The sequence below is a fragment of the Papaver somniferum genome, unplaced genomic scaffold (assembly GCF_003573695.1).
Source record: "Papaver somniferum cultivar HN1 unplaced genomic scaffold, ASM357369v1 unplaced-scaffold_154, whole genome shotgun sequence".
NCBI lineage: Eukaryota > Viridiplantae > Streptophyta > Magnoliopsida > Ranunculales > Papaveraceae > Papaver > Papaver somniferum.
This window is the reverse complement of record NW_020624820.1, coordinates 1,637,883-1,649,510: the sequence shown is the minus strand read 5'-3', so window position 1 is coordinate 1,649,510 and position 11,628 is coordinate 1,637,883. Positions and strand designations below refer to the sequence as shown.

At 34.0% G+C, this 11,628-nt stretch overlaps 2 protein-coding genes across 2 annotated transcripts; one reads left to right on the top strand and one right to left on the bottom strand.

Annotated features, from left to right (window-relative positions):
• The first annotated feature begins 5,097 nt into the window (after window positions 1–5,097).
• Window positions 5,098–5,643, top strand: LOC113336636. The gene has a single exon (XM_026582285.1). The coding sequence runs from the start codon at window positions 5,098–5,100 to the stop codon at window positions 5,641–5,643; it is 546 nt and encodes a 181-aa protein (XP_026438070.1).
• A 1,749-nt stretch (window positions 5,644–7,392) lies between these two features.
• Window positions 7,393–11,287, bottom strand: LOC113336895 (N-acetyltransferase 9-like protein). Its single transcript, XM_026582591.1, has 6 exons — window positions 11,020–11,287; window positions 10,843–10,914; window positions 9,211–9,298; window positions 8,639–8,771; window positions 8,130–8,168; window positions 7,393–7,764 (listed from the first exon to the last, which is right to left on the bottom strand). The coding sequence occupies exons 1-6, from the start codon at window positions 11,192–11,194 to the stop codon at window positions 7,723–7,725; spliced, it is 549 nt and encodes a 182-aa protein (XP_026438376.1). The 5' UTR covers window positions 11,195–11,287; the 3' UTR covers window positions 7,393–7,722.
• Between the last annotated feature and the right edge of the window lie 341 nt (window positions 11,288–11,628).

Sequence of the window (11,628 nt, the reverse complement as noted above, 5' to 3'; positions counted from 1 at the left end):
CACAAAAATTAAAAAACCAAACCTCTTGGAACCAAATTAGAAGCTTAATCCCCTTATCTTCAAGGAACATAATCAAATTTTGTATCCCCTCATCTTCATGGAACAAAATCGGAAAGTTTCTAACTTGTATACCAGTGGCATATGGTAGGTATTCCAAATTAACTGCTTCTTGTACTTCTATTTATGATATTAGCAGAGGTGGATGATCACAATTATATTCCAATCTCTACTACTTCTACAAGATTTTGGGTCTTACCCAAATTCAACAAGATTTTGGGTCTTACCCAATTATATTCCAATCATGGCAATGGGTCTTACCCAAATTCAACAATTCCTTTATTGTCGGCACTAGGACCAGAAGATTTAGGTCGAGATACAATAGAGATGATATTCAAATCAAGCTGGTTGGGAAAGGGAGACGATCATCCAATCTGCAAAATCGAACGGATATTGAAAGTCCATGATACTCAATCCACAATCCAAAGATTTGAAGAATGTCGAGATTCATTTCATATACTAACACAGTGTAACACGAGTAAAAACCCTAGATGTGCTGCTGATGGTAATAAACAATTGAGATTTCATTATACAAACTTAACTTGTTCACTCGACTCTAGGAACGCGGTGCGTACAACAACATCAAGTGTTAAGGCCCATAATGGTTTTGGTAGCGTGGATTGGGATAATACAAGAGCTATGCTTGTATGTCACGTCATTGCTGGTAGGGTAAATGAGGCAAACAGTACCAATGTGGGTGTAGCGGCTGAAATATGATGTTGTTGGTGTTGGCCAGAAGGCTTATGGCAAATATGAAGAACTATTTATTTTTAACCCAAAGGCTATCCTTCCTTGTTTTGTTGTCATCTACACTTCTCAATAATTAAAATTAATGTATTAAGTTGTATTTTAATATGGTCAAATGTTTAATTATTTAATTCTGAGAACAAATTAGGAAAAATAGTTGCAAACCCATATATTTGAATTTTAAATGATTGGATTTTTGAGAAGATAGTTAACAGGCTAGATATGGGTGTTTGTTTTTCTCTCGTTAGGGTTTAGCTTGATGAGATTGCTGGTGGCAGTGAACTGTAGATGAGAATCAAATAACAACACATGTCAGGTGGTGTTTCTTAGGTTTTCTTTCTTCTTCTTCTTTTTTTTTTTTTTTGTTTTTGTTTTTGTTTTTGTTTTTGTTTAACTGCTGGTATTGGTGGTAAGTGAAAAAAAACTGAGCAGTAATATACAAAATGGAAGTGCCAAGCTCAATCCAAACACCGAGGATACAGAAGCATAGAAAGTTAAAAAAAAACATCCCATGCTACACAGAGATGAAGGTCATCAATAACACCTGGAAATTGCACTTCAGGTTTCTTCGGAAAATAGTCAAATATATCATATATGAAGAATATACATAACATTCTAAGAGCATTGAGTGCTTGATCAAATAGACATCTTTATCAAAATGAAAATCCTACAACCCTACATCATTGTTGAAGGAATAATGAGCCTTCTTAAAAGACAAATAGTGCACATTGCATTCTCTGAAGCGCATAAACTCACAAAGATTAGGCGAAAAAACCATAGTAATATACATTTGTATCAAAAATACAATATAATTTGAAGTGACTCACTATCTACATGTGTCAGCAGGAATAGTTATAGGATCCAAAAGCTTTATATACACTTGCAATTCTTTACAGGAAGCTCCAGCGTTACCTGACAAATTGTTCAATATTAAACCTTATATTTTGTATAAGTGAAACATCATATTAATTAAACCCTCATATGCTACAAAGAAAATAAAAATAAAAATATTAAACCCTCACGGAATGAATGAAGACTGTCTGTCAGCATTATACCCTTTTAATTAGGAAAGTACCAAGATCCAAACGAAAATCTGCATATCTCAGATTATTTAGTTAGATATGGAATCTCAATTGTATGTGTTCTATTACAAATGTCTTTCAAGGTATAGCAGATATTAGGTTAAAATATCACTCAAGAAGTTATTTACGCAAAACTTACCTCTTTAAAGATTTCGTTGTGCAAAGTAACTTGGAATCCCTGAAGTGAAACATATAAGGGTGAACAATTAATTATCAAAATGGAGGGGATGTAAGCAAACATAATGTCTATTTTCATTGACATGCTTAAACAACAATGGGTTAGAACATATCAATGAACAAAGGTGGCCTGATTTAAAGGATAATGTTATCCTCCTCATTAGAAACATATAAGGTGGTATATTCTCATTTGAACCCCAACACTGAGAATACAGTAAAAACTCTATGTAAATTGATACTCCATATATTAATAAACTCTATATGTTATTAAAAAATTATATTCCCGACATGGGCCTGTTATAGATAGTAATGACCTCAACATTTTAATATTAATAGATTTTTTTAGTCCCGCTATAGGGAATTTACCTCCATATATTAATATAATTAACATCACATTGGAAACTTATAGATCTTGTTACATCAAAATATAAGGTAAAATAAAATATTTATCTATAGCTGTTTTAGACAAGGATGTAACTTGTTGAATTGTCATGGCATCTTTTAATTTGAGGATGTGCAAGATCTTATTACTGTTGACACATTCTTGTTGAAGCCAAAACATTTGCAACTTTTTGAGCATGTTTAAAGCTTTTTGGCGTGAAGCTTTTAGTATCTCCGTACTATCATCATTAGGATTATCTCCCTCCACTTCTTATCTTATTACATCGATGATTTATTGTTCGGTTAAAACAACTTCATTTACAATTCTATTAAGAACGGATATCTTTGATGTTCCAAAAACATGCTTTTCAATGCGTTTCAAAATATCTTTTACATACATTGAATTGGCTAGAAAATCATCGAAAAATTCCTAAAGGTCTTATAAGTTCATACATAGATATATATGTATTTGTGTATTGAAACTGCAAATATGTAAACACATTATCCAATATCATTTACATATTTTAAATTAGCAAAAAAAATATTTTTTTTGTATACCTCCTTATATTAATAATTTGGTGAAGTCCTAAGGCTATTAATATATGGAGTTTTTACTGTATCAACCATTTCTAAAATTTGAAACAACATCATCCCATAGTGCTTAACTAGCGCCGATTTATGTTTCTAACCATAAATGATCGGTTACATGTTCCGCAAAAAGTTGTTTCTTGAGGATGTTCCACATAATAAAAAAACCATCCTTCCCAATATTAGCATCCTCATGTGGGCCCCACAAGACTGGTAGAAGTAAAAAATGTTACTTATGATGACAGTTCTTGTCTAGAACAATCTCATTCTGCACATATATCATGTTGATTAATCTAAATTCTTATCAGTGCTGCTAGTTGACACGGTTGAATCCATCATATTTATTCAGGAAAGAGCTACTTTTCTGTTGAGGAAGTTCCACATTTTCAAAAGTTCATTCTCACCAAAAAATAGTTTCTAGTCATTCTCATGTAAGCCCCTCAAAAGCCTGATAAAAGTCAGAAAAATGATACTCCATCTACGTTATTCTAATTCCTGTCAGTGTTGAGCCTATTTTATTTACTTCATTTTTTGGATAAGGTGCACAAGCAACACAACAACATAAGCATGTTTCAAGAAATAGTTTGAGGTTTAATCATGTTACTGACCAACTGAATGTTAAAGTTCTTTAGGAAATAGCCAATTTTACCATCAGCTAAAGCTTACCTTCAATTAAAACTCATTTTCCTTCATTAACCCCCTAGAAGCTAAGTCCTAAATCAATTTTTTATATATTTATCTATGTTACAAGGAGACGGCAAAAATAAAATTCTGAGCCGCGCCGACACAGACACGGCTCAGTTACCGAGAATGGGATAGAGTACTTAATCAAATTAAAGATACCTAAGTTATAAGATATTTATATTAGGAAATTAGATATTTTCTGTATCCTTACTTCTATAAGAACCTTTATCTTTCGTAAAAATATATTTTTTTAATCTTCAATAAGGATTTTTATCTTTGGTAATGACAACTCTCCACTGATCTCTCTTAGATTTTCTTAGCAAAAATGAAGATATTTCCCTACAACTAAAGCTATATACAACTATGAGTGTATTTCTAATGCTTTTTTTATGGTTCCACTTATTTGCCACCCACATTTTTCCTGTTTGCCAACTTTGTCATAATTTCTAAAATAATTATACTTTTTCCTATTTAACACATGTTGGGTCAAATTAAATTTGACTATAGTTATCGTCTTTAATTTGTATCTGTTAATCTTTGTTTTCGTTATAAAATATTTAACCCTAAAAACTAAAACGCGATACTAAGAAAATATTTTAAGATTAATTTCTAAGCTTTAAAAATAAAAAAAGAATAAAAAAAATTAGTTATTAGTTTCTTAATGAGAGTTCACGAAGGAGGATACACGGAAATCATTTATCATTTGGATTTACTTTTTTATTTTTTTTTTGAAGCATAATTAACAAAGCACATAGAAATTCATGAAGGAAAATAAATTATTAGCTAGATCGTAGATTGATTAATTTTGATCTTGAAGATCTCCCCAATCAAATGAATGCTAATGTGTAAAAGTTTAAGAGGAGGGAGCGACTAACAAATACGAGAGCTCTATGGTTGAACCTTTTGTTTTATTCTTTCGAAAGGTAAACTACTAAAACTTCAATCACGTGGTTTTCCTTTTATATTAGATTAAATTTAAGTTGGTATGATAATGCAATAAGGTCCCTCATTTTACTGTTTTGATATAACATGGTGATCGGCGGGAGAGATGGAGTAGAGGAAGATGAAGATTAGTATGTAACTTAAGGTTTTTATTTTGGGGTTAATCGTTAGGGGTAAACAAAAAGTTAAGAGGTAGTATTCGTTGGGTGTAAACAAAAAGTCAAGATGTAGTATTTAGGATTTGTGAAAAAAATACATAGGTGGCAAGTAGGATAAGTAGGGGTGGCAATTAATGAGAGTGGCAAATAGGAAAAATATGGGTAGCAAATAGGTGAAACTTTTTTAATTGATCATACACATATATGTATGTATTTTGCTAAGTTCTCTATATGTGTCCCCGTTTTCTACCTTTTTTATGGAATTTAGTAGTAGTATTATCATGAATAACACCTCTGCTAATTTGTTATGTGCTAAGATATTAAAAGTCCATAATACTCAATCCGCAATCCAAAGATTTGAAGAATGTCGATATTCAGTTCGTATACTAACACGGTGTAACACGAGTAAGAACCCTAGATGTGTTGCTGATGGTAATGAACAATTGAGATTTCATTGTACAAACTTAACTTGTTCACTCGATTCTAGCATATGCAACTTAGCAGTACCTGGTTATGGCCCTTGTGGAGTTTTCTTTGTGCTAAGACATGGATTTCCTGCTGGGAAAGGGGTGTGTACAAAAACATCAAGTGTTAAGGCCCATAGTGGTTTTGGTAGCGTGGGTTGGGATAATACAAGGGCTATGCTTGTATGTCGCGTCATTGCTGGTAGGATAAATGAGGCAAATGGTACCAATGTAGGTGTAGCGGCTGAAACATATGATGTTGTTGGTGCTGGCCAAAAAGCTTATAGCACATATGAAGAACTATTTGTTTCTAACCCAGAGGTTGTCCTTCCTTGTTTTGTTATCGTCTACTCTTCTCAATAATTAAAATTAATGTATTAATTTTGTCAAATGTTTTAATTATTTATTTTGAGAACAAATTAGGAAAAATACTTGCAAAACCATATCTGAATTTTAAATGATTGGGTTCTTGAGAAGATAGTTACATATTGGATATGGGTGTTTGTTTTTCTCTCATTTTGGGGTTTAGCTTGATGAGATTGGTGGTGGCGGCGGTGAGAATCAAATAAGAATACATATAAGGCTGGTTCCTATGGGGGTGGCAAATCAATAGATTTGCCAGTTTTGCACCCACTATGGAGTTGACAAACAAGCAACCTGGCCTGTCCAGGTCAAGTTTCTACGGAGCCGTCGAGTCTCGACCGGTTGGTGTAGTTTACACCGCCATCGGTCTAGACTCGACCGCTCGTATCATCTCATCTAACGGTCATCATTTCATCATCCTATAAATACAACATCAAATTTCATTTCAACTCACTCCATTTCTTCAATCTCCATTCTTTCACTCCACAAATCCAACATGTCAGTTCGAGTTCGAACTCGCAAATTTAGCACAGCGGAAGACGAATCCATTTGCAGGAATTATGTTTTTGTTATACAAGATATGGTCAATAATGGACAACATCAACAACAAGAGTTTGTATGGTGTCGCATATTTCATAGATTTCAAGAAGAAACATTGAACCTCAATAATCGAGATGCAAATGGATTGTGTTATCGCTTCGGAATAATCAACAAGGATGTGAAGTTCTTTGTTGCTGCACTTATTGAAGGCTATCGAAACCGACAAAATGGCCAAAACGCATTTGATGTGGAACAAATGTATCAGCTCGAATGGCTGAACAGAGTGGGAAAAGATTTTCAATTCGATGGTTGTTATCTTATCTTGAGGGTGTTGCCCAAATATGATGAGTTTAGATTAGCTGACCAAATATGATGCATCTTTCATTTGTATGATGCATCTTTCATTTGTATCAAATTTTAATTTTAAGATATTATTAATATAAAACTAGTGCATCTTTCATTATAAGTTTAGAATTTTAATTTACATTAGTGCTTCTTTCATTCATCTAGATAATGACATAAGTTACAATAAAGACTTTAAAAGTAAAAATTTGGGACAATGTTCTTCATCTTGTTTATCTTCTTCATTTCACCAAACTTCCAATCAATGCGCTCATGAACGGAGTTTCCTTTATTTATCTTCTTCTTTGCCTTCAAATTTTCCTTCCCTTGAACTTTTCTTTGTCTTTTCTTAGTTGGAGGTTTGATTTGGTTAATATCCAAAACTTGTGGACTTCTTTGGTTTTTACATATTTCTTTATAACCTTCACATATCTTACTAACGTCGGCTTCAAGCACCACTCCAGAAAAATCAAGTTGGGTAGCCAAGTCAAGTTGGGATTCAAACTTTGCCATTCTGAAAGATAAGATAGATAAAGATAGAATTATTTTGTGTAAAAAATTTGGTGTAAGTTTTGTGTGAATGTCACATTTTTATAGCGGTGGAAAAAGAGTCGTCGGAGGTTTAAAATCAACTGAACGGTGGAGACTACACCGCTAGTGGTCGACTCTCCACCGTTCGGTTGAGACTCGATCGCTTAACATTTTTACCATAGTAGCGCGGCCAGGCCAGCTGACATGGCAAATGGGTGGGTTAGCCACCCCCATAGGAACCAGCCTAAGGTGGTGTTTCTAAGATTTTTTTTTTTTTTTTTTTTTGATTTGTTTGGCTACCAGTATTGGTGGTAAGTAAAACAAATTGACCAGTAATATACAAAATGAAACTGCCAAGCTCAAATCAAACACCAAGGATACAGAGGCATGGAAAGTTTAAAAAACATCCCATGCTACACAGAGATGAAGGTCATCAATAACACCTAGACATTGCCCTTTAGGCTTTTTCAGAAAATTAGTCATATGAGGGGAATAATGAGCCTTCTAAAAAAGGCGAACAGTGCACAATGCATTCTCTGAAGCGCAAAAACTCGCAAATATGAGGGGAAAACATAGCCGTATACATTTGTATCAGAAATACAATATAATTTGAAGTGACTTACTGTCTACATGTGTCAGCAGGGATAACTATAGGATCTAAAAACTTTATATACACTTGCAATTCTTTACAGGAAGCTCCAGCGTCACCTGACAAATTGTTCAATGTTAAGCCTTATATTTTGTATAAGTGAAACATCATATTAAATAAACCCTCATATGCTTCAAAGAAAATAAAAATAGTAAACCCTCACGAATGAAGACTCTCTGTCAGCATTATACCCTTTTAATTAGGAACATACCAAGATCCAAACCAAAATCTGAGTATCTCAGATTATCACCCAGGATATTTAAGAATTTAGTTAGATATGAATCTCAGTTGTCTGTGTTCTATTACAAAAGTCTTTCAAGGTATAGCAGATATGAGGTTAAATATCACTCAAGAAGTTATTTATTGAATAATTGAATAAATAACAATTGGTTCAAAAAATAGGGTTTAAATAAGCAAACCTTACCTCTTTAAAGATTTCGCTGTGCAAAGTAACTTCGAATCCCTAAAGTGAAACATACAAGGGTGAACAATTAATTATCAAAATGGAGGGGATGCAAACGAACATAATGTCTATTTTCATTGACATGCTTAACAATGTATCTTTATGAGATCATGAAGATATGTAGAAATTTCAATGGAGTCTGTATTTCTAATGCCTTTTTTATTGATCATACACATATATTTTGCTAAGTTCTCTATATGTGTCCCGTTTTCTAGTTTTTTAAGTTGTCGTGTCAAGGTACCGTACTGGACACAGGACACCGTGTCCGTGTCATTGTAACACACACATATATATATATTGTTCTATCAGTTATCTGATCTGTTGAACGAGACCAACATCGCTAAACATGCTTCTTAATCTTTGCTAATCATGTATTTAGGTAGCGGACTTGCTAACCTACAGCTGTAACCATCTTAGTAGGTAAATTCCTCGATAGATGATAACGTAACATAAGGAACAATTGTAATTACCAAGTTTCTGAACAAATTCAGTGAAGCTGAATTTGATTCTCCAATTTTGACTCTGAACGACTGAATACTAAGGTTCTTCACAGCAAAAGCCATCATCATTAAGACTGCTTCCTTTCCAAGCCCTTTTCCACGACTATGCCAACCAGGAAAACAATACTTACAAATTAAATAAATGTATATAATAAATGACAATTACATAAATGCATACAAATAAGAAAATAAACAACTTCGGATTCGGTAAGAACCATACCCAAACTTCATACTAAGAAAATTGTATATAAAATTTGAGCAAAGAAAAAATGGGATCAAGCCTTTGGTTTCTCATATAGCTTTGCTTACAAATGACTGAATATTCTTACTGATAGTATCAGAGAAAAAAAAACTTAAAAAGCAACAGGCCAAGCCAACTTGAAATATTTCTAACTACTGGAAGACAAATGTATAATGTGAAGTTAAGACCACAAGCATAGTTAAACTGGTAAAAATCTGAGAGTAGTAGTAATACAAGATACATGTGGAACCTACTAGACTTAAATACGTATTGTGAATTTAAAGAAGAGAAGGTTAGCTACCTTTTGGGTTCAGCTATCATTATCTCGATCTCAGCCATTTGTGGGTCATCCAAATCATTCATGTATATGTTCACATCACCAACCATAGCTGAAACAGGAAAAAGACATTATTCCCTCACAGTGAATAGAGAGAGAACGCAGATAAGCATCCGCAACAATATATTCTAAATCATTTTATAAGGAACATGGTTATCAACAGAATCTCGCTTTTCCATTGTGTTGCTAGCAAAGAATATAAAAGGTCCACAAAAGAGCAAAAGCAAAATCAGAACAAAGAAATTAGAGGGAAAGAGGGTATCACAATGTTTGCAGCCATCCCATGTAGGTTTAGACTGCTGCAAACTTCTATTATCTTTCTAATCCATCAATACATCTAGAATAGACAATATTGGGATGCTCTTAACTTATTAATGACAGAACGTCTATTTTTAACGCTGAGATTGACCTAAATGCATGCTAAAAACTCTTTCAACTAAAAGATAACTAGAGAAATTGCTTTAACAGGGGGAGTGGAGATAATGGAAGATCATATAACCTATCAAAGGAATACACCATTGAAGTTTGTCATTCAATAATAGCCGCTTGAAAGTCCAAAAGCAATCAAGCATCACTTGCCTGTTTTACTTATTGGCATACGCCTTTTCAAGACAAAGGAAGACGGCAAACAACTCCGCTATATCAGAGGGCAATCACACTACATCTCTTACAAGTTTCAAGTATTCTGATAACCGATTCAGCATCTGTTCCACGTGATATTATGCAATTAACCAAGTTTACCGATATACACCATTTAAGCCATTGCCTTGCCCATCCAAGCAAGATCTGCTTTAAAGGGAATGAAAGTTTCCTTCCAGTTCACCCTCGGTTACAATTCATACTAGCATTAAGAACGGATTCTACTTACATACCTTTCCTACCAATATAGCTCTAACAAGAAACAACAATACCATAACAATATTCTGTTTGAATCAGAACAGTGATCTCTTTAAAGATGTGATTGGAGAACCCAGCAAACATTTTTTTTTTGATCGACAAGCACAATGCACAATCAACTATTTATGGGTTTTATTACAACTAGAAGTCACATTGTTCTTACTTCTTAGCTTCAAAACTTATTCCGACTGCAAAATGGCATTAACTGATCTTGTTGCAATCATGTTCTTCTTTAACTTCATAATACTACAGACCTTCCCTAAGCACTTAGCTCGTGCATCATGTCATCCATGGCCAAATACCTAAACACCAGAGGCCTTCCATTGGTCTTTATGAAATTGCAATTTTCAATTTATTACTCAAATGGGTTAAACCAACATCAAGTGAACTCAATTCCCTTACACACACTCGCTAAAATTGCAATCCCAAGATTCCTACAGATCAAGAGGAATACACTAAAAAACAGTACCTATTCCGCTAAACAACATGTTATTAAGGGGGGGGGGGGGGGGGGGGGGGGGGGGGGGAATAGCATTTCCAATCCAATAAATGATAAACAATCCTACACTCAAAATCCCCAAATTCGTTATTCATATATACAACACAGAAATCTATACAAGCAAAAGTACCAACACCCTAACTATGAAAACAAAAATGGGCAGAATAAGTAATAAGATAGAGAACAGTAGAATCAGTAACCTTCAACATGGGGTTCCCCGTCGACCAAATTTCCAGTTAAAATTTGCTTATCCAAGATGATGAAAGTATGTTCTGTATATACCCACCAACTGAATCCGTTATAACAAGAATAAACCAATTGAATTCAACAATAAAGGAAGATCAGACAAATAAAAGGAACATTAGAGAGCTTCTTACTTTTGGTATCATGAGTCCAAGAGAGATGCATATCATATTCTTGTTCTAGGGTTAGTGGCTCAGAACCAGTAGCTTGAAGAAGATCTGGGTCTTGCATCCATTCATGGTAGCGTTGGACGTGTTCTTTCATGTAAGGAACCAGTATAACCTTGTCACCTTCCAGACTCATTTTCATTAACGACGGAACTAGAAGTGTTGGGGTAAGCTAGTGCTGATACAAACTTTTTTTTGGGTGAGGTCCTTCCTACGAGGAAAGCTTGTGTTGCCGTATTTTTTTATTTTTTATTTTTAATACCAAATTACAAACAGAATACAATATTTTGGTGAATTGATCCACACTTCAACTGGTGGAAAGGTAGACAAATATATAGAGATTACATGCCTTTCTTACAAGGGTTACAGAGATGTTTTTGGCGTAACATAAACTAGCAATTATAAAGAATATATTTGCAATAAATCCATATCAATCTGTAGCGTAACACAAGCTAGTGATTGATACGTGATTTTCTCTTGGCAGCTGTTACCAGAAGAGCTTTGACAGAGTTTTGATGAGATGTATTCCTAACATCCCCCCTCAAGTTGTGCATGAGTGGCCGGATGCTCAACTTG

Bases quoted from the DNA above. Each gene is read 5' to 3' on its own strand.
- LOC113336636 (XM_026582285.1), top strand. From the start codon at position 5,098: ATGAATAACACCTCTGCTAATTTGTTATGTGCTAAGATATTAAAAGTC.
- LOC113336895 (XM_026582591.1), bottom strand. From the start codon at position 11,194: ATGAAAATGAGTCTGGAAGGTGACAAGGTTATACTGGTTCCTTACATG. The intron at 9,299-10,842 runs GTTACTGATTCT...TTCCTGTTTCAG, and splicing joins CGGGGAACCCCATGTTGAAG to CTATGGTTGGTGATGTGAAC. The intron at 7,765-8,129 runs GTAAGGTTTGCT...ACAATTTGTCAG, and splicing joins ACAGCGAAATCTTTAAAGAG to GTGACGCTGGAGCTTCCTGT.